At 37.6% G+C, this 23,888-nt stretch overlaps 1 protein-coding gene across 3 annotated transcripts in view; it reads left to right on the top strand.

The window, feature by feature from the left end:
* The window catches only part of LOC106519871 (transmembrane protein 132D-like), a gene marked incomplete at its 3' end in the record, with an annotated part of 206,719 nt that overhangs the window by 100,814 nt on the left and 82,017 nt on the right, over window positions 1–23,888 (top strand). For all 3 annotated transcript variants that reach the window (XM_014011718.1, XM_014011717.1, XM_014011716.1), the window contains 2 exon segments: window positions 18,915–19,333; window positions 20,342–20,919. In XM_014011718.1, coding sequence (XP_013867172.1) covers window positions 18,915–19,333; window positions 20,342–20,919 — 997 coding nt within the window.

Here is a 23,888-nt window from a genome sequence, read left to right as displayed (position 1 = left end):
ACACACACACACACACACACACACACACACACACACACACACACACACACACACACACACACACACACTGTTTTAAACAGACAGTCGAACACCACCATGCACAGAATTAACACTTAATAGTCGTACAGCTGTTGCTTGTAAGTGACATCATCACAGCTGCAGGTGCGACACGGTGGTGACAAGTGAGAGTGATCTCTGCCTCTGTCACACGCTGAAAAAGGTGAGATCTTAGAAAGAGCAATGTGAGACTGAAAGTGTGCTCCGAGTGATGTGTGGCTTCAAAGAAGTGTGTGTGTCTCCATGTTTTCACTTTTRCAGATAAATGTGTGCTTGTATGACAGAAAACAGTTTTTTAACCCCTAACACTCCTCTGTAAGGATCTGCAATCAAATCTAACTGTCAGTTGAATTAATGCCTCATTGAAAAAATAAAGATATTGCATAGCGGTAGCATATATGACCCCCRCACGTATGCAAAGCACCAATACACCAGAACTCAGCAGAACAGATTTATTGTTTTGGGTGGGTGGGCTATTTGGTGGGCCCAATGGATAGCCCTTCAACAGAGCTAAACAAAACATAAATAAATAAAAAAATCTGAAGCTCCTATGTTGAATTTTTTTAACTTATACACATTTTTGAATGTCCAGATACCCCCTTTTTCAGATGGAACTCCCTCCTCCAATATAGGGTCTATTGTAAAACCGTTGGCTGGCACAGTGTAGGKCGCACACATTTCCTGCCAAATTTTATGTTGATCAGTGCAGCCGTTTCCATGCTAAATTTGAACAAAAATCACTGAAAACAAATAAATAAAAAATAAAACACAAGAAAACAGTATGAGCAGGTGTCATGATAACGTGTTACATTTAAACACTTCACATTTTTGCTTTTGTATTACAAAATGTTTTAACTCCAACTTCAACATTTGGATTTGAAAAATCTGTTTTGCTCAGACAGATYTAAGCAAATGAAGACAAATGTCCTACGTTGCCTTTACACAGCATGCCACTGGTTTACACAATAATTATTTGTTTGTACCTCCTTTCTTTATTTTTGTCCTTAAGTTTGTTATAAAACTTGTCTGTAGTGGTTGATAGTTTAATTTTGACCTAATAATATAATTTTTTTGTTGTATGAATATTGTGAAAAGTTTTCTTCCTCTTCGATTTGTTACTCAGAGTGTTCAGAGATTAATATTCTTTATTTAATTGTAAAGTTCTCAAATGGTTTTTTTTTTTTGCCCTTGGTGATCAAAATTAAATTTCCACTGAAGAAATTAACTGAATGTATTTTTTTTTCAGTTTTCAACAACTTGCTACAAGCTGCCACACTGTTGTAACATTTTGAAATTGCAGCAGAACTGTGGCTCTAAGGTTGTTTTGTTCTCCTTTTAAATACATTAATGTGTACGTGTGTGTGTGTGCTGACCACAGTAAAGTTGCAGGTGGCACCCCATCCTTTACTCTGATCTCTTCCAAGCTCCTCCAACACACACACACACACCCTGCCATCCCCCACACACACACACACATACCTCTGTGTAAGCACAGACTGTCCCTGTAATGAAGTTTAATGACCATAATGCTGCGCCAAAAAAAGAAAAGGTAGCGGTGGGAAAATGTGTAACAGTATTACCTGAAACTGTATTACTTGTCTGAAAGTCTGTAATGGTTGCTGTGCAGAAGAAATAATAAGGTTTGCAAACTGCAACAGCTGACACGAATATCTCTTTGCAACACTGATGCATGTCAGTACAACACAGTCAAACTGGAAATGCAGATAAGGCCAACAAAGATGTATAAAAATGCACTGAAATGATGTGAACAGCTGTAAAATAGGACTGACTGACCATCTTTGTCGAAGTCTAATGTCGTCATTTTGCCTCGTCACAAAATCACAAAGAGCCAGATGTTCCTCTGGTCTCATCAAATGATGCTTTTTGAGGAAGGACTTTCTGCTAACAGAATTTTACAAATACAGTGAAGAAATCTGCTTTCAAAGAAGCTTTAATTTTAATGTTTAACTGCTTTCACTTAGAATATCAGACCGATTAAAGAAGTGTTTTTATGCTACGTTTAATATTTCATATGAAATGGCTTTGGCAATTAGATTAAGAGTATCATTTAGCTGCTCATTAGTTTTAAAAGCAAGTGCACAAACATGTCAGTATTAAAAAAGCTACAGTTTTTATATCTGCACAGATTTTCATCAGGAAACTGAAAACCGTAAAGAAACTCGGATGAAAAACATAGCTTCAAGTGTTATGTTAAAGTGATGCTGATTRAATGAAGTTGTAAACTGATGGTGTTATTGAAGTGTTTGATTTGTGTTGATTACTTTCAAATGTGACCACCATCTGAACAAAAACAGTTTAGGTACTATATTATTCAAACATTTGTTTAAATCAACACCGATAAGTCCAAAAAAGCTGTTAGTTTATGGAAATAAAACATTAAAATTAAAAGGGTGAACCTCCAGGCTGCACAACAGCTGCATTTTATTTATCAGCAGGTTACAGGCTACAGAGGTCATGATTTGTATTCTGCAGGAAGCTTGGTTTTATGCATAGTATGACTGCTGTGTGTGTACATGTTTTTGMTACATTGTGGGGACCRCCAGAAAAATAGCCTCATGGGGTCCCAATGCTCCTTGTGGAGCTTGGTACCCATGGGCATTGATGCTGATTTTGAGAGGRGGTTTAGGACCAAGTTGTAAATTGAGTTTATGTTGGATTTAAGGTCAGGTTTTTATGCGGGGTGTTTAGTTGTATGGTAAAGAGTCAGGGTAAGGCTACAGAAATTACTGAAAAAATGAATGCAAGTCAATGAAAAGTCCCCACAGGGATGTTAAAACAAACTTGTGTGTGTGTGCGTGCATGGATAAGTGGATCAATCAGAATCATTGAGGCGCAACAAGACGTACCAGTGACTTACAGTAGTTGTACGTTTTAGTGAACTAAAATGGTAAAAGGTAATTTTTGTCAAACTGAATGGCCTTAGAATTGAGAAAGGTTTCCAGCTATTGTAATAAAAATACTTTGACTTTTTCAAATGAAAAAAATRAATATTTTCTTTGTTTTCAAGTATATTTGAGAGAGATAGAAACAAATCCTGTTTCAGTGCATCGAATGTCAGAAGTGCCAAATCTGATATATGTTGAGCTAAATCAGTTAATGGGTCTGTGTCATTTAAAATTATTATTATTATTATTATTATTATTATTATTATTATTATTATTATTGTGATTTGTTAAATTGCATGAAGAGAGATGGAAAACAGTGATGTGCAAAACACAAGAAAAAAACCAAGAGCTTCTGTCTCTGAAAACACCTGTACAAGCAAACATTTCATTACCTGTCGGCAAATTTGAGAATGTGTTTTTTTTTTTTTTAATATCTGTAGTGTTAGCAAAATATCTTATCAATCACTGGACAAACTATATTGAAACAGTTGGAAAATCATCAACTGATGAACTTTGGGAGTTAGCTCTGTTCAAGATGGCTGCCACAGCTAAACAACAGCTTTTAGAGATATTGAGCTAACTGATATAACAGTCAGTTGTACAGTCAAGTTGAATCTGATGTGGTAGTAACAGAGAGAAATATTCACAACATACTTCGTACAAAAGAAAGTACTTCCACACAGAAGGAGGCCTTTTCATTAAAGCATGTTTTTAATTCCACAGAGGCTCTTCAAAGCTTAACGCCAAACATATTTTCTCTTTTTATTTTCTCCAGACCTGCTATTTTCCTTTCTTCCTCTTTGACTTCCATCTCTGCCTCATTTCATTTCTGTCACTTCTCCAAAAGGGGACTCGTGCCTCTGGCCTCAGGCTGCAGCGGCTGGCAGAGTCCAGTTGTTAACCTGCCACTTACACGCTCTCATCTCCACACAAACAGCAACTTTAAATGATGCCTGGCTGCCTGCCAAAGCTGCTCGGCAGACTTATTTACAGCTAAATCTCAACAGCATCTGGTGGGTGTTCGCTCGCAACCTCAGTGGTTGTTTAACATCACCAACTGGAGCAACCTTTAAAACTTGCATAATAGAAAGGAAAAAAACATTAATTCCAGGTCTCGACAAATGTTTTTTCTCCGATTTAATGCTCAAAAGGTTTTTATTTTTATTTTATTCATAGCTTCCATTGCTAAAAGACAAAGCAGTGCACACAAAACAATAATAAAACAAAAGGTATTTAACATTAAAAGGTAGATATGAACATGCATCACCTGTTCARAGCAAACCACTCCACAGTGTAACAGTTATTGTAGATGTACAAAACATTTATTTTAAAATAACTGTTTTAAAAGGCTTTTGATTCCTACTTTCTCTTTACTAATTATCAGCCTAAAAAAAGGCATGGTTTGACTTTTTAGTTGTCAGTAATTGTTGACTCAGACATGTCAGATCATTTTGTAATTCACTGCTCGTTTCCTCAAAGACTTTTCAATAAATTGGGAGCATTTTTCTTTGTCTCGTTTTAGTTCATGTCAGCAAAATATGTAAACTGATTTGCAGAGACTTGAAAATGGACTTGGAGGAGTAATCAATCACATTTTAAAACCAAGACTGCTCCTGTAAAATCTCTCAACTCGATGGGTTCATTGAAAGTTAAAACATGGGAACATTGTTATAATGGGATCAAATGTTTGTTGGTCTCATTAGGATTTCTGTGGCGTATGCCTCTTGTCCTCTGTGTAAACAAAGCCACTCTCTAATTTCATAGCTGAATTGATCTGGAAATTGGTTTGTTATTAAGTAAATACACAGAATATATGAAAAGAAGACATAATATTGTCTACATCCTTTTTTCTTCCTTGTCTTCTATAGGCAACTCTGTAGTTTTCAAAAACATTTAAAATGAAAATTAGTTTGAGTAAAAATTTTGTCTCACTTGAGAACAGTTGAGGAAAAACAATAAGCAGGCAGGAAGGTGAGAGGAACAAACTTAACAAAGGAGACTCAGTGATAAAGTCCAGAAATTGAAAGTCAAAAGATGTTGCGAACATGATATGGTCTAATTCGACTCAAACCATAAAATGAATGTTTTATTACCAAATGAATGACCTTCCCATGAGGATTTTATTAGATTTTTTTTCATTGGTATCTGATTATTGCTTTTAAAYGAGTGACTAAAGAACTTAGATGGCAAGAGTCTAAGATTAAAACACCAAAGGAAAAAAAGGGCCAAACATGTAAAATACATTTATCACTCATTGTTATCAGTGATGAATACTTGATATGCTGGAAAAACAAACTTTTGGGTGCAGTAACATCTATTTAATTATTCTTTTAAATTTTACAAAAAYRTATAAAAAATTCTAAACTACTAARATTTACTAAATAAACAATATGCATTACATTACATATATCAATATTACTGTTCAAAAAAGTAAATGCTGATATTATTTTACCAGTAATATGTAAGTGCTTTTTCTGGACAGCTCATAAACATGAATATATTAAGTAACTTCTACTCTTCTGGGCTAAAACTGAGGGCGCATGCGCAAACAAAGGCTGCTGCTCCTCATTCCCTTGCTTCACTTTTCAAGGAGAGGACGAGACATGGTCGAAATAAAACATAAGTTGTCTGGTTTCTTTTGCTTGTTGGTGTGCAATAGTTTGATGGTATAATGTAGGTGATATTTAGTTGTCAGGGAACAGGGAATGCATATTGTAGCATTCTGCTGTGTTTGGCTGTTTGTCATGTGACTGCAGTGGAGGATTGTGGGTAGGATTCATGTTTGTTGTTGTTAAATCATTTTAGGGAATAGGTTAACATTGTTCTTTCAGCAATTAGTCTGTTGTGTTACTCTAATTTTTGTGTTCATTATTTGTTAACTTATGTTAAACCGTTCAGCAGAAGTAACCATAAGTGAAAGTGGTAGGCCTAGTCATTAATAAGACCTGTGAGTTTCACTTTGTTTGTGTTGTTCACGAAGAAGAATCCAATAAAGGTTCTTCAAAACTGCCACCTGGTGGTGAAGTCTTGAACTACAACATGAGCTACACCTCTTTCTGTAGCTGTGAGGTGTCATGCTACAATACTGCTTGACACATGTGCACTGTCATAAAGAACTTGTAAGATTTAACAGAAAAAAATCCTCGTAACAATTTGCACTAACTTTTGTTAAGTAAACTTAAATGCTACAAATTCGTGCAATGTTTACTCATCAGTATCTAGTAAAAGTTAAAGATCTGTGAATAAATCAGGTAAATTTCACTCRATTTGATCAAGTATATGTTACAAGATTTAATTGAGCAAATTAAGTAAAATTTACCTGGTTTATTCACAAATCTTTAACTATATTCTTAATAACTTTTACTAGATAATGATGAGTAAATATTACATGAATTTGTAGCATTTACATATACTTAACAAATGTTAGTGCAAATTGTTATGAGGATTTTTTTTTTCAAGTAAATCTTACAAGTTATTTGTTTCAGTGGATATTGGTCATTAGGTTGGCACTTTGCAAAGAAATTCTCTCTTGAAATGTTGCAAGGATTTTTCAGTTTTGTTGCCTCTGTCACAACGACCCATGCACGATCTTGTGGTTTGAATTTTGAGCAACTTTGAGTGACATTTTGCTTTGCATTTTTAGGTTTTGATATCTCACAGCACTAGATGTATGGATGGAAACATGTCTATCTCTGCAGCAATTAGCTTTTGCTAATATTGCATTTATTTAAAAACAATAAGAGATAAACAATGTTGGAAAAATATAATTCAAAGATTGAAAGAAAACAACATAATTTTACTTTGAAATCTGATACAGAGAAGCTGAGTTGATGAACATGTGCCACTCTTGGGGATGTTAATTCTCACCTCTGGATGAGGAACTCGCACACTGACGCAGCTGTGCTCTGATACATGACCTCAGGATGGAAATGAGACTGAAGTGTGAACAAACAACAACAGACATGTGTTCACTTTTTACACAGCTTACTTTAAACTAGAGGTCAATGCAGGTAAACATGACATGTAATCACTTTAAAGGACAGCAAATTAAGAGAATGAATGAACTTTGCTGCTAAGTGTGTGTTTCTGCATATCGGTGAGGGGATGTGCCGCATGTTATTGATACAAGCTGACACCCTCCTGGAGCATAAATGCTTACAAAATGTCAGGGTTGAACAAGGTGACAGCCGCTATTCCAGCTTTTTTAATAAAAGGCAATAAAGCATTTTGCCATAATGTAAAACTGTAAATGTGTTTAAGTGATTGAGTGTGAGGAAATGAATGCTTATGTATGTGAATGGGATTTGGATGCAGCAATAAAAAAAAGAAAAACTCAACTAAAAATATGTGCTCTTGTCAGACTTAATTAAGTTTGTGTTTGTGTTGCTGTTGTAGAAATCAATGGCTACAAGACACAGAGCGAATGACAAACAGGAACAAGAGTCTGATGACAGCAGGGTGATGAGGGGCACTCATCACATGTGTGTGTGTGTGTGTGTGTGTGTGTGTGTGTGTTGACAGACAATGAAAGGCAGATAAAGAGTCACATGGAAACAGATCTAAACCATCCGAGCAAAACTGGGGGAGAAGCATGATAAAGCACGACGCTAATAAAGACTCGGGGAAACTCGGGGCGATAGGAAAGGAAGAGTCTGTCAAATGTGTAATAATCCTCCCCCTGATTGGAGAATCAGATTACTCGCACTGGATTCCTGTAATTAACTGTTGAACATTTATCAGATTGAACTAATCAGATTAGAGTTGTAGACAGATTAATGAGGGATTACAGGGGCATGCTGTGCTATAAAGATGTTATGTGTGTTTTTTTTTCTCCACACTGTGTTCCACTGAGGTATAATGCCTAGTTTCATTAGCATTATAATCTTACATTTTAAAATCCTGTGAACAAAAATACAAAGACTCATTTGAGGTACTGTAGTTTGTGGACTGTAAATGTGCGTTTAGGGACTGTTATTATTTTTGTTTAAAAGGTTACTTGAGCAAGCTCAGAAACTAAAAGATCATTATTGGAATTTTTATTGAAATGTTTTGGTTGTAAGCACAAAACCATCAAAACATGCTCCATAAATCATATATTTTGAAATATATGAATTTGAATTTGTTTTTGCAAGATTAAAAAGCTATTAAACATAATTGTATTGTAAACTTTTTTTTGTTTAAATAGTGTCTAACATATTTGTATCAATCTTTCATTTCTTACACAAAAGAAAAAGTTTTTTTTCCTTAACTTGCTTTAAATAAAGACAGTTTTCATATATTGAGAACAAAAAGAAAATCAATCTGCTGTGAGAACTTCAGAGGTAAATAAATTGTTTCTTTTATAGCAAAGTATTCAGCTAAGTTAACACATTTAGGTGATCTTTACCCTAATATGGTGCAAAGCCCTTTTTTACAACAGCCCTGAGGAGGGATAGCATTTTGTCCAAGTGGAAATCAATAGACTGCAATTAGATGTTGTTGAATACTCCACACTGCAACAGGATGTAACCTCACTGAGATATTTACTTCAAATGTAACTTGTAAGGCTTCTTGTGCTGGGAAGTTTCAGAATAAAACAGATTGTAGCAGCAAACATCCCATCCACTGAATGTGTGAAGCTGAAAACAAGATGAGACAAAATAATTTGCCATACTTGTCATTTTTCAGTTAGGTTCAGTGTATCAAATTCTGTAAGAAAACCCTTAGATTTACACCTATCAAGGGTTTTGTGTGCCATAAGTGCAGAAGATGGCTTGAACTTATGTATTATTCCAATATAGATGGCCAATAAATGCATTTACAGTCTTTTGTTTATCCTAAGTGTCACATGTTCTGTCTTTTTGTTTGACTAACATCTTAAGCATAAAGTTTGGGTCACAGTAGGTACATTTTTCTGTTTCTCTATGAAAAAAAAAAACACTTCACAGCCCGATTCCATTTAACCAGTATTGTTCATGTTTGTGGTCAGACCTGTACCAGCAATACAATCCTCTTTTTATTGCTTTCAATTTGATTTAATGAAATAATCCTTACTGGTAATGTTCTCCTCAGTCACCTCCTTCAGTTCTCTGTTCTGATTTTTGCCCTCTCCTTTTCTCGTACTCCTCCACCGGCCCTTCCCCCACAATTTCTTTCTTTCGCCCGGCTCCCTCTCAACATTTATCTCCATTACCTTTTGTCTTGTCCAACTGTCGTATTTCCTCTTCAGACTCATCTTCTCTTTCCTACCTACTCAACAGCCTTGTCCTTAAGCTGTGCCTCACTTTTTGTCTGTCTCTGTCATGCTTGTCCTTTACTTTTACCATCTCTTATTTAACCGTCGTTTCTCTCTTCCTTTCTTTGCCTCTTCTTATTTAAAGCTACCTCAACTTAAAGACACAATTATTTGCCACCATATTTCTCCACGCAAATGATATGAAATAGGAAAAAGAAATCTTCCTATAGCTACTTTGCTTTTATTGCTCCATGATTAAGTCAGTTGAAGCAGCAAGTTTTTTTCCATCCCTTTATAAGCAGCTTTTACAAGTTGGTTGACTGGCTTTGGATCACTGAAGGATAGGATTGAACAATACCAAGGACCAGTGAATTTATCCCTGTCTAGTATTCATAGCAAGTAGATCCTGACCAAACACTCACAAAGACTTTTCATCATCAAGCTTTTAAAAGAGCATGTTTGGAGTTAAATGCTGTTGGACACCAAATTAAAGCCCCTTTATAGAAGAAGGTTGTATAACTTTCCAGTGAAAACACGTCTATGTTTTTTTAAACTCAACAGTCTTTGTTCAGCTGGTGGGAAAAACAGTGTGGTTTCTGCCTTTAAAGGGCCAATATTATGTGTTTCTCAGACWTATATTTAAATAMTATACCATAATAAAGTATCCATGTCACCTTTAGTTGTTATTAAAAAGCTGTTTTTTATGTTTAAATAGAAAATAAACTTGTCTTCTCATCACTTCCTCTTCTAAATGCCTTGAAATTGGCTTCTGTCTCTTTAAGAACCACCTTCTGCTTCTGTCCCGCACATTTCAGCGCAGGGGGGCTATGATGCAGTTTACTTGGCATCTGAAAATACATTTCATCAAAGGTATTTTGAAYCAGAAAAGGGCTTCACTGAGTGAGAAGTAGTGTTAGGAGCTCAGCAGACAGTTTCACTTTTACTTTCAAYTTCACCATTTTTTTGCTTTGTTGCTGCTGAACGCCGGCAGGAGTCATGGGCAGGGTGTGTGGGGTGGGGGGTGGGGAGGTGTGCTCTGTGATGAAGAAGCTCAGCTTGGAGACATAGCCCAGAGGCGGAGATGGTCCCAAAGGGCGGTTCTAGTCCCAACCTGTCGTTTTTGCTCCCCTGCCTGGCTGCCTCAGGACACTACAGGATTTCTCAAACATGCACGAATGAGTCAATGTAAGACTTTGGGCATGTTTTTGATGAGAGGATAACATTATAACATGATATAAAACTCAAAAAAAGTTGATTTTACATGATATTGCCCCTTTAAATATTACCAGGCATTTCCAGACTCTACCGGGGGCATTTATTTATTTTTGAAAACTAGAGTGTCAGATGACTTCCATTGGTTCTTATGGTGCATTCCAGTAGCACTGGGAAATGGAAATTTTCTTGCTCCCATTCATTAATTTAAAAGGGAACACCCCAGTGGTAAAGTCCCATTCATATATTGGTAGCGACTGCAAATACCCCCAGTTTTGGTTTCARGATGGCGGCTACTTGCAGATTCAGAAAGTTAACTCTTAACTTTTTAACTGTATCACCCTTAATGTTTTCATGCATGTTTAATTGCTCGCACAAGTAGTGTGTTTTCTCTGCATTTTAAAAACAATGTTTATTTGTGTAGAGCTCTCTTTTTGTCATTTATATTGTGTTGTAGCTAGGCTAGGTTAGCAGCAGCAAAACAATCGCCTGTCAGCTAACTGGAATGCAGTTTCAAATGGTTTGTTGGAAAATTACATCACAACCCCTTCCCAGTTCCGGAATTAGAGAGACCTTTTATTGTCATTGTACAGAGCACAATGAAATTACAGTTCAGAACACCCATTCAAAGAAGACAGAACAAACATAGGAGAACAGGTGCCCTGGTCATGTAGCCACAGACCCTGCACAGAGCTAGGATCATCTTCATGAAGACATCACGGGGAGGCGCTGCCCTTAATACGATGTAAATCAAATACACCATTACCTTTTCAGCTTGACACCCTTACAAATAATAACATTTCAAAAGGCTTTTAAGGGATTTCAGGGGTGACTTTTAAGGGGTCAAATTGTCAGAAGAAATTCCACATTTTGGTCAAAATGTCAAATTTAGATCTGATCTCTACTTTAAGAGGCATTTAAAATACGTTTTATGTTGGCCAAGTTTGGGTAAAAGGGTTTTTGCTTTTTTTATTTTCTTTTACCAACTCCCCCCCCCCCCCCCCCAATAATTCCCAACATGGGGTTCACTGGGGGGAAATAAAAAGCCTGTGTCTGTGTAAGCCGCTAAAAGTTGAACTTGTCCCACACAATGCTCATCCATTTTCGTCGGTGCTGCTCGGCTTCCTCTTTGAGAGGTCTTTCCTTTGTTTGCCAACGTTTCTTTCAGTTGTAGGGTGACCATTTGAAATTGCTCTTCACACTTCTCTGCTCCTCCTGCTACGCACACGCACACACGCACACACACAGACACACACACACACCAAAGGGCCATGTGTTTTGGCCCTGACAAATACATTAATTCACACACTCTCATGAGTCATAGTTGTAAAAGTCACATCCACGTTTCCCAAAACTTTTATTCAACCCGTTTATCCCTCACTGTCTAGATAGTTAWACAAGTTCATTTTTCTCTAGAAAAAAGAAATAAAGAACTAATCTAGAAACAGAAAAACAAGAGTACAAACTGATACACAAGTTCTGATGGTAAAATAAAACAAAAACACACTCATACTAAAGTGCCRCATTTAAGGAAACAATATCTAGGTTCAGAAGAAGCAAAAACAATTTACTAATCTGTATATACCTCAGGAAATGACTTGTAACACAAAAAMCATTCACTGAAAAAATATTATTGATCTTCTTTATGTATTTCAAAGGAATTATTTGTCTTTGAACTCAGATTCTGTGAAGCCTCATCGACCCTTTTAGGAAATGTTACGTATAGGTGGGGTTGAAAATACATGACATTTGCCACATGACAATCTGGCTTTCTTTTATTCTGCCTCACTATACCTGAAAAGAGTCACACAAAGAGTTAGCTGTTGCTGGCAGATGATTTTTGTTACATGAGATGATTGCGTGGCAGTGGAATGCCAATTTATCTTCCCATTAGGCAGGGAAAAGAAGAGAAATGAATGTTAGAACCAGAGAAACCAGCTGAGGGGGAAGAAGAGAATATTTGGAGGTGTACAAAAAGAAATTGAGAAAAAGAGGCAGACAGGTAAAATGTGAAAGGAGGGATATTGGACCCAAACAAGTGGGCYGAGAAAAAGGGGTTAAGGGTTAGAAGTAAAGGAGCAAAATGTTGGTCAGAGCATAGCTTTGGAGATGTGACATCTTTGGCTCAATGACAAGGACATAAATCAAAAAGGGTGCGTGGGAGTATGGAGGGTACACAAAGAGCAGGCAGAATTCACKGAGCGACTCTGGGACTACAGCAAAACGAGAGGTAAAGGTCTTATYTGGAAAGAATTTGAAATGATCAGTTTCAAGTTTGAGAGTCAGCACATACATAGATTTGAAATAAAATAATTTTATACTTTATACTTATTGTGGTTGAGCAATCTGTAAAACTTTAATAAAACACAATGCAACAACCGTGAACCTTTTCCTACAGTTCATATGTCTCAACTGACAATTTAAGGATATGATGGCATGCCCATTACTGTGTGACCATGCAATAATATGTGGCCACGTGATCCTTTTGAGCAATGCTTAGCATCATTTTGAATATGTTATTTAATTAGAATTGTATAAAACTAGCCTTCCCCACAGTTATTTGGTGTATGTTAATATAAAAAGATTAYAGACTCCTAATGAGATGACAATGAATGCCCTTGGTGTGTGTCAAGAAACAAATAGTTTTTACTGAGTTCCTGAACRCAACGTAACTCTGATTTCTTCCACAGCCAAGGCAGCGAGACTGAGAGAGGAGCTTGTTTTGAGTTTTGAGTTTCCAAAAAATAAAATACAGCTTTTTAAACAATTACAACACCTTATAGCTGCAACATATTATGCTAAGAATTACATCATGCCTAACGTAAGTGACTGAAGTATGCCAATAATTCCTGTATTAAACAATGTAAACAATCAACAGTCTCTGCATGGAAATGACTGCAATAATTATCTTGTGGMCATAATATAATTAGTGTGGACTTGCGTTATTTATTCTGTTGCCATTCAATGATTTTTTTTTTCTATCCAATGTCACCAGACAGACTCTGCAGATTACTATTAAATTGTAYACAAAAATCAGGAAAAGTTCTCATTTTAAAACAGTCCTCATGATTAAGTATTTTTTTTGCATTTTATTTGCTGTGCCTTTTTCGACATGACATTTACCATTTTACATTATTTACATGGTTGTGTGATAAGTGGTGTTTTTCACTTGCTTGTAGGATTCATTTTATCTGTAAACTGCTGTGGCGGCACGGTGGTGCAGTGGTCAAAGCTGTTGCTTCTCAGCGGGYCTTTCTGGGCAGAGTTTGCATGTTATTTACRTGTGGGTTTACTCTGGGCACTCTGGTTTACTCCCCCTGACAAAAACATGCACGTTGGGTMAAGTGGTAACTCTAAATTGTCTCTAGGTGTGAGAGGAAAGGGTTGTTTGTCTAATTAGTCTTTGTGACCCTATGATGGACGTTCAGGGTGGGCCCTGCCTCTCACATTGTGATGGCTAGAGATAGGCAACAGTTCTTCTGCAACCTGGAAAGAAGGGTCAGAGAGGATGGATAGATGGATGGATGGATGGATTTACACCAGTGAGGAGAGACTCTGCAGGAAAGTAAAGAGACAGACAAAGAAGGAACTGTTGAGGGAACAAGAGGAAGAGACCACCAAAATAAGCTCTGTTCTTGTGATGAATGCGCTGCTCAGAAATAGAAACCTCATCCCTCTTTCACCCCTTTTCACCGTGTTATCTCCTCTCACTACTTTTTCTTCTTTTCTTTCCTCCATAACTCTAATCATATCTGTCTCACTGCATCTGTCTTCAGCTCCCACCCCCATCTTTCTATTGCATCCTGTCTCACTCTCAGATAGTCTGCCATCTTTCTAATCAAAGCTGTTCTGTTCTTCTCAAAAAAAAAAAAAAAATCTCCCATGATGGATTTTCCTTTCAGCTTGTGTTGCATCAGGCAAAAGCAAACTGCCGGTTTGATGTTTTTCATCAAAAAATTATTTTTTCAAATATGGACGTTTTAGTGTGGATCAACAGCTCATATTTGTAGATACTGAGCAGCAGAACTTTCTTTTGTTTGCTTTTTTTCCTGTTTACTCTCATAATACCTCTGTTCAATAGCACTCAGAAATTTAAAGGCATTAAAAGAAAAACAAACCGGCAGACTACACTAGACTGGCTGCACAGATAAGGATGTAGGGGGGAAATTTAAAAAAAAAGTGTTTATATTACAATATGTGTTAACTCTTTTCTTTGTTCAGGTTAATAACMTGTCATTCCAGGCATGTCATTAAATGTTTTCCACAAAATTTAGGCACTTTGTGATAATGTAAAAGATGCCACTGAGTGTGTGCATGTGTGGTTTTGTGTGCCTCTCCCAAATTAAATATAATAATCTGACTCAATATTTAAGCAACACAATATCAAGCACCACTGATACTATTATCACACCTCAGAATCTCTTTCTTGCCCACACCCATCTGGCTTTGCTCTTGTTGTCTTTTTTCCCCCTTTCTTCCTGTCCTACACGCTCCAATGTGTTTTGATTACTGGCTGTGTGTGTATGTGTGTGTCTACTTGGAAATGGAGCAAGATGGGCACTTTTGTGGAGGGGTAGGAAGGATCACAGATGGGCCTTGTCAAATCTCTGTACATCTGGCTCTGTTCCTGTCCAAGTTTACGCACACACACATAAAGACATGCAGGTTTACGTTCGGTATACTTTCTCAGTCACCATCAGGCTTTTACAAGAATACATATATGTGCGTTCAGGAGTCTTTAGCATGCTGCATACACGGACTTTCCCATGCATGCACATTTATGAAGATCAGAGTGCTCAGAAATCCACTTGGACACACACAGATGCACTGTGCAGCAGGACACAGCGGGTATGGACTCCTGTTGTGTTTTTTGGTTGCCAATATAATGTTGCCAGGGAATCTGGACCATGCCAGATTTGTTAGCCAAAGGCATACCATCGGAAGGATGATGGAGTGCCAACTCTGACTTGTAGCATAGCGCCACCTATTGAGCCAAAACAGTTCTGTGTGTTAATAAAACACAAACCTGCTTCCCAAASTAGTTGTACGGTTTGGTTTCAGTTCTGACATACTATCATGAGGATGACGAGCAAAAGACGCCACAAAACAAACTTCTAATCTCGTTTAAATTGGGTGACATTGAGAGAAAACAGAAACATTACCTAATTAGGGAAAAGTCGTCAGTCACTCGTATTTTCTGCAGCTCCTGATCTCATCCAAGGGTCAACGTTTGCCTGCATGAGGAAGCTCTGCATGTCTGTGTGTCAGCTGTTCAAGGTCCCTGTACAAGACGGAGACATACGCTTTGTGGGATTCCTGTGGTTACAGAAACACGTGCACAGCCACCTCAAGGACACCCAGAATGGTGGGAAAAGAAAACGAAGAGCTTGTRAGATCAAATGTGCCGACGTGTTTTTAACCACATGACCTAAATCAAATGATTGCTTTCTTTTCAAACTACATGTACACTCCATTTCAGACGGCCTTTTTTTTGCCTGTGATCTTCAACCTGTGAAGATAATGGCCTCTATAACTTGACGTATATTTATTTGCTGCAGGGATCTGCTTTAAGTTTTTAGCCTGTCAGCATCCATCTGAATGTTCAGTTCTAAGTTTTATTCATGCAGCCTCCTGCATGCATCATTTCAAAAAGGCCTAAAACAAGTTGGTGTCACTTGTGGTGCACTAAATGTCGACACAGAGTCTGAGAGAAATACCACTATCTTCAGTCATCCAAACCATTGTCTTTGTGCAATATTTTGCAGATATTTTACCATATTTTTCACATTCTTCTTCTTTGTTGCCTTTTTTTACTTCCTCCACCTCCTTCTTTCCTTTATTCTTTAGCTCACTTGCTGTCTTCTGTTCCCTCTGCTTGTCTCTGTGCCTTTAAACTTATCTCTCCGTGCCCACGCACCATAACCAAAACCTGCCTGCTTATTCATTTTACACTGAGGTATCAGTTTATTTCTCTGCTCTTATTTTATTTTATTTTAATTTTTTTTTGTAGTCGCCTCAGTAAGACTTGCCCCAGACAGCGCTATTCTGTCCCACGCTCATTATATTTTCACACTTGGCTTCCCTAGGACACGAAAAATACATACACTGAGATTTCCACACATATTTTTTTCACTATTTGTGCATTTTACTTATTTATTTATTTTTTGTTTCAAGAAGGCTTTAGTGGAAATCTTTTGTCCAATCATTGTCAGGGAAATTGCAATATTTACAGCAGTTAGTCTCCATATTAGGCTTTATTGTTCACGCTCATACAAAGATAAACATTTTGCGTGAATGCTGGGTGTTCAGTGTTTTCCCTAAAGACATCTGGGCACTTGGCAGAAACCAGGAATTAAACCAGTCCAACTGTAGGACAACTTCCTGCCACCAGGTTAATGCTGCTCACTGATGGATGCTCACCATAAATCATGTACCCTTCACCACAGGCTCCTCATCAATCTAATGTAGCCTCAAGAATTATATTTYCTATTGTAGGTTTTGGTTTAAACACTGAAAAGAGCAACAAATACAAAGCATGATAACTTGTAGCTTCAGTATGTTTAGCAGATTAGCAGGGTTTTTACACAGTGATCAAATTAAAGCAGTCTTAAAGCAAAAAAAGGATATTTTGATAGAAAACATCAAAAATAAATTTGTAATAGATGATTTTTGTGGTTTAATTAAAGCAGGGAAATWAATTTTAAAACTTCTCCAAATAAATGTCTAACTAAAGTCTAACAAAACAAATCTAATGGGAAATCTTGTTTTAAACTTTGCTTGTTTTCAAGATGCACTTTAAAAAAATGGTACCTAACCACATTATGTCAGCTGGTCCTGCTAAGCCAGTTTGAGTAWATTCAAATCAAATTAAACTCTTTCTCTACACAACAAAATGTGTAAATTGCTTAGTGTGCGCAACTGGGTTTAGTGGAACCTGTTGACATAATTTGGTTTGGTAAATTCAACACTTTATTTTTTAGAATGTATGTTCCAGGGYCTTTAAAGGGAACACATCACGCAAAATCCAATCTTTCAGCTGTTAAATACATTTTGTTGTGTACCTGGAGCCTCTAGGAGGCAGAAAAGTTKAATTTAGTCTCTCCTGGTGCTTACATGGAAATCTTTATATTTGGGTCATTTTTCAGCCTGTTCAGTTTTCTGTTTTCTATGACATTTTCTGAACTATTGATCTGCAATGGAAGTGCCAAATCAGGTCCGGATTTATCAACTACAATTTCCTTCTCTTAATTCTCCTCTGGTTAGACTCTGGTTCTGGGTCAAACGGCTCCAACATGTAAGGCTAAGGGCAAATTTTCTGTTGTTGGTAAATTTTGATGAAATTGTAACTAAAACGTTTCTACACATTGCAAAATGCTGACCCCATCTCTCAAACCAGTGTGGACTGTTCTGGAAGGGGCAGGGCTTGAAGCGCCTTCAGGAACAGTAACAAAATCAGCTAATTTGAGACACTCATCAGAAATGTGGTGAAGAGGAGATGGTAACTTTTAAATGAGAAGTAATTCGACTAAATTATTGCATTTCCACTTTATAAAGACCTCAATTGAATGATTTAAAAGTAAAAAAGAAGGATTTAAAAGCATGATATGTCTACTTTAAACACTGACGTTTAAATTTTACCAAGACAAAGTAAGCTATTTGAAAAATTGCTCAACTAATAATTAATTGTGGGTCATGTTGGTATTTAGCTAACATTCACACTCAGAAAGGTTAAAATAATTGAGCAGTTTTGTGGTTCAGCGCTTTGCAAATTGAAGTGCCAGCTAGCCAAACAGATGGAGGATAAAGATTAGTTATTCAAATTCCCAACGCAACATTGGAACTTCATCCCAACTTTGAAAATGAAATACTACTCCCAAAATCCCAGTAATCCTTCTATCCAAATTCCCAGTGTTAATGAAATGTCTGGTAATTGTACAGGGGAATGAATAAATAGTGTATGTAGATATATGGAAATAAACTGTCAAAGAGCAATAAGTCATTTTTTAAAATATGCAGCTGTTTTGTTCCTTGAATTGGTGTGAAAAAAAGTGATGCATAAATGGAAGCTGTGATGCTGAGTCAATCATTTGTGCACACAACTGTGAGCTTGTTTGTATTCATCATTTCTCCATGGAGAAAACGTGTTAAAAACACCATATATTATGGCCGCAGTCTGTGTCAGTGGGAAGTGATGCATGTGTGAATTTGTCTGTAAAAGCTGATAGATGTGTGTATATGTTTACATTAGTGTGTGAACGCAATAAAGATGTTTTTCAGAGGTAAACAAGCATTTGATTTATGCCCTTGTAATTTTATTTAAATTTATTATCTGCGTTCAGCAGGGGCATTATATGCATTACATTTTTATATAATTATAATGCAATTAATCTTCTTTTACATTTTCCCCTCCATTCCATCCTTTTTTTTCTATCATCTATTTCCTGTCACCCACTTCTTATTCCCCTTTTCACTTTTTCCCCTCATTTCCAACCCCCGCCCACCCCCTGTCATTTTTCTCCCTTCAGTGTCTGACAGCCCAGCCGGAGCAGCAGGGAGTGGACCTGGTGGAGGGTCGGACTCTTCCCAGCCTCGTTTCTCCTCCTCCCTCCCTACCTATCTCCCAGTCCAGTGCCAGCTAAGCGGGGCCGACTCCGCCTTCTTCCTGCGGGAAGCTAATCAGGAGGTCATGCGAAATGGCAGCCTGTCATCGCGGATGGAGCCTTTCTTCCTTCACCAGCTGGAGCCGGGCATCGCCGCTCCGCAGGCCCTGCCCAGTGTCAATTGCAGCTACGGAAATCTGAGCATTGAGCAGCCGATCCCCGTGGAGCTCCTTCAGGGTCCTCAGCCACATCTGCTGATCTCAACCAACCAGGTGACGCTGAACTGGAGGGTCAAAGGTCAAGTGGTGGTGCCGAAAGTGGGATCAACAAAACCGTGGATCCAGGTATTGGCAGTTTTATATTTTGTAATATATATATTATAAAAACATAGGGACACTTTAGTAGAAGTCAGTCTATTTTTGTTCCTATCTGCCTTTATTATAAGGTACAATATCTTTTTTGTTATATTGTATAAAAGGAGTGGTAGTTGTTTTCTGACCAAACATCGATGTTATTTTGTCTTGTCTTACTTTTGGACTATGCWATATTTTAGACTGTTCATCCATTTTTAAAAGGGGCAATATTATGTGTTTCTCAGGCATAAATATAAATACTATACCATAATAAAGTATCTATGCCACCTTTAGTTGTTATTAAAATGCTGTTTTTATGTTTAAATAGAAAATAAACTTATCTTCTCATCACTTCCTCTTCTAAATGCCTTGAAATTGGCCTCTGTCTCTTTAAGAACCACCTTCCGCTTCATCCCATCCATTTCGATGTGGGGGGAGGGGGTGGAGGTCACGCGTGCGCCATGATGCAGTTTACTTGGCATCTGAAAATACATTTCCTTAAAGGTATTTTGAATCTGAAAAGAGCTTCACTGAGTGAGAAGTAATGTTGAGAGCAGCAGACAGTTTAAGTTTCACTTTCACTCGTTTGCTTTGCTACTGCCGAGAACCTGCAGGAGTCATGGGCAGGGGGTGGGGATGGGGAGGTGTGCTCCGTGATGAGGAAGCTCGGCTTAAAGACACGTCCCAGAGGAGGAGCTTGTCCCAAAAGGCGTTTCTGGTCCCCACCTGTCGTTTTGCTCCTCAGCATGGCTTCCTAAAAACACTGCAGGATTTCTCAGACATGCATGAATGAGTCAAAGCAAGGCTTTGGGCACGTTTTTTTATGAGAGTATAACATTATAACATGATATAAAACCCAAAAAAGTTGATTTTACATGATATTGCCCCTTTAAGAAAAAAAGCTGAAAACGTATATTGCTTCTGCTTATATGTATTTATTTCTATAGCCTTGCTGTCCAACATGGTTTTTAACCCTTCATGTGTTCATTCTCTCCTTAGGTTCTGTTTTATCTGATCGGGCGACGCTGGGATGAGCCTGACCCTCCTCTGCCATCTCTTCTGCCGTGCATCAGAGCMTTGGCCATCCGTGACATGGGTGAAGCAGCGCCTTCAGCAGGCTGCCGTCTCACGGGACCATCTGGCATCTGTGTCGTCCGTCTGGAGATCCCACCGGCTTGGTTTACGCCATCACACGCGAGAAGACGACTCCCTGATGTGACTCTACCACCAGTGGAAGTCTATTACTCGATCATCCCGATGGAGGGAGGAGGCCAAGAGTGTCCCTCCGTTGTTAACGAGCCGTGGAAAGCGCCGAGTGCGAACGTTGGGCCTCTTGGYGGCCTCGGCATGGGTCTTGGAGGACAGTGGAGCCCCTTAGAGGACGGAGGCCTTCAGGACATGCTGAAAGCTGGTTCTGTGGAGATGAGCATGGGCYCAGTTTCTGCCAAAGGAGAAAAATTGCAGTTGGATGAAATTGTAGARGTTCTTGTGCCACCCAGTCCAGTTCGGCTTGGCAAGACCGTGGCGTTTGGCATCTACATGAGGACAAAATCGAACGTGGAACAGTTTACTTTGAGGTAGGATGATGACGACTTTTATCAAAATCACATGCTCCTTTCTAAATCTTCATTTTTAAAATATCTATTTCAGTACATTTCTGGTTCTTCTCACCATAGCTTATTTTTGTTCCCACTTTCTTTTTACTTTATATCTCTTGAGGTTGATTGCTGTTGTTTTTTCAACCTCTTCACATATACACACTTTAAAAGACAATTCATTATGCAGTGCAGGACAGAACACGGAACAGGTGAGCCACCAAGGCACTTATGCATCTAAAGCAAACACCCAGAGCTTTAAACAGTCCCAAAGAAGAGGTGATTTGCATTTGAGGTCAATTATTTATTTTCCTCAAGAGKTATGTCGCAATGTTCTTAAAATCCCTGCCACTATTGATCATTTCTCAGCTTCTTCTAGGGGCAGGTAATATTTAAAATTGATCCAAGAGAAAAGAAAATACAGAAAAAGAGCAACAGAAGACGGAAATGATTACTGGGCCTAAGTGAATATTAGAGACACGAATAAATGGGGGGGGAAACTACAAAATGAAACAGGGAAGTGGCAATGATAAAGTGTCTCAGATGTGTAGCAAGAGGCCAAGTTAAATGTTTTTATTAAAGCCTGRTGTTTTTTACGAACTTTGTACTGGAAAATTTTCTCTGCAACAGAACGTTCGAAAGTACTAATCTAGAGTAAGGATGCATATTTCATTTCATTTCATCTCTTTCTCTTCATTTTCCTAGCTTTAGGGATTTTAGGCTGAAAAATGACAGATGTGCAAATTCATCATTGTGTTGAATGAACAGTGCTGTTGCTGGATATAGCATACTGTAGCTGTTACATATTTCCTTATGGGGATCTATTGAGAGGTTTTATTAAAGTAACATGCATGCAGTATGTTAGTGTTTTAGATGGTAGTTTAGGCAAAAAAAAAAAAAACTCTAAAACTTCCTCAACATGGTTTAGTTTTGCAGATCATATACACATTTTTCAGCCTTTTATTTTCCAGTTTGTCCTGTCCAGGGTTTCAGAAGGCCTGGAGCCAATCCCAGGTTAGAAGTGGAATACAACATGAACAGAATGCTGGCTCATCTCAAAGCCAACAGACACACAAAAACCAATAAATATGCAACCTCACACTCCTAAAGTCAGCTTTGGTCGCTGTGGCACCTCATTTGCACTCATTGTTTTAAAAAAAAACACCAGAAATGAAGCCAGTAAATTCATAGTTGGAACAGAAAAAGGAATGCACAATGGCTAGTTAATTTCTTCAATTATTTCCTTTTTCATACACAGCTTGTCATACCTCAACTACTGCACCAACACTTAAAAAACTGAAGTTCTGTTTGCACATGTTCACAGTAATCAAATGGAAGCAGAGACAAATTAAAGTAAGCTTTAAATGAGGATGTAAATATGCATCACAGACACAACAGCTGTGTGTAAAGTTACGAATCAAAGACCACTGATCAAACATTTTACTGTTATCAACGTGCACCTCCAGTTGGTCCCTTCTGAGTGCCTCAGTCCAGCTCAGTCTCTTAAACTGAATGGACTGACCTCACCACTGTGATGACTCTCCAAAGGTTTAACGTGGGCTTATAAAGCCCACTTCAAATTCTGTTTAATACAGTCAGTGCTTAACATTGTATCTCTGACGTGCTAATAATGAGATGAAATGCGTAAATATTTTTCCTTGTGCTGACTCTCACCTTTGCTGACCACTTTTTACTCACTTACTCACCAGGCAGAACTTAGAGTTAAAAAACTCTGCCTTACATGTGACTCAGTTTTTCCTCGTTGTGCACCAACACTCCAAACAAATCATTTTGTAGCTACCGCTTCCTGTTTTATCACATCTCTCCCACTTGGCAGAGTCGGGATTCCAGGAGGAGATGTGAGAAGGGAAGTGAGGAGACAGGTTAACATAATGAAGAACATCCAATGTGACACTTGCTCTTATGTAATTAAGTAATAATTTGATTATTTATTGTGGTGCAGCATCAGTGCTGGCAAAGGTGATTTGAAAACAATTACAATTATGAAAAGTGGCAATAGACTGGAGGCATTAATCATAATAAAGCAATGCATCTTTATTAATCCGATTAATCTTTTTAACGGTGACATCAAAACAAACTGTTTCTACGCTTGCTGCATGTTTATTAAAACACAAAGAAACATTTTAAAAAGGCCCATTGATTCTACCCTCCTCCTTGCGTACAATAATTCATTAGGTCACCTAAGGACACTGGAGGACAGACTGTGATGCAGCCTTTTCTTCTGCTCCCTGTTAGACACAAACGATCTGCWCATGCATGCTTAAATATTCAGCACAGTCTTTTCTCTGCATTGTGCACATTTTATCTTTGCAAATGTTTTTGCACAAAATATTTGCTGTTGTATATTTTATAATATCTATCAGTGTAAAGCACCGACTCACACTTTATCAATATGCATTGTCGTGTTAGGGGGCACGACCTCCTTGCTTAAAACTTTGGTAACTGTTGGAATTGTTTATCTCATAAACCGCTGAATGAATTACAAACAAATGTTCAGAAAGTAATTATTAACTGTTCATTTAAAACAAATAACTTTTTGGAGTCAATCTGATTTTTGATGGTTGTCACAGCTAATTCTTTGTAGTCTACATAATACTGTATGTAACCTCAATGAATTTTACATATATTGTGCAACAATTTGTTGAGTTGTCAGTCAGTCCACAACATATGCTCCAACAAATCATATACTCCAACTATTATGTCCCAAAATGGTGTGTAGAGAAGTGTATTAAACAAAATATTAGCAATTATTGCATTTTGTCAAAAAATAATGAAAAAAAACCTTATGGATCATTTATATTAAATATCTGAAATATATATATTTTTTGAGTGGTAGCAACAAAAAGATTGATTTTGACCAAAGATGTCTTGTTTTGTTTTTTTTCCCAGTGAGCTAGCAAAGTTTTTTTTTCTTTCCAGTTGGGAAATAT

Source organism: Austrofundulus limnaeus, unplaced genomic scaffold (genome assembly GCF_001266775.1).
Source record: "Austrofundulus limnaeus strain Quisiro unplaced genomic scaffold, Austrofundulus_limnaeus-1.0 Scaffold84, whole genome shotgun sequence".
Classification (NCBI taxonomy): Eukaryota; Metazoa; Chordata; class Actinopteri; order Cyprinodontiformes; family Rivulidae; genus Austrofundulus; species Austrofundulus limnaeus.
This window is presented reverse-complemented; position numbering and strand designations above follow the sequence as displayed.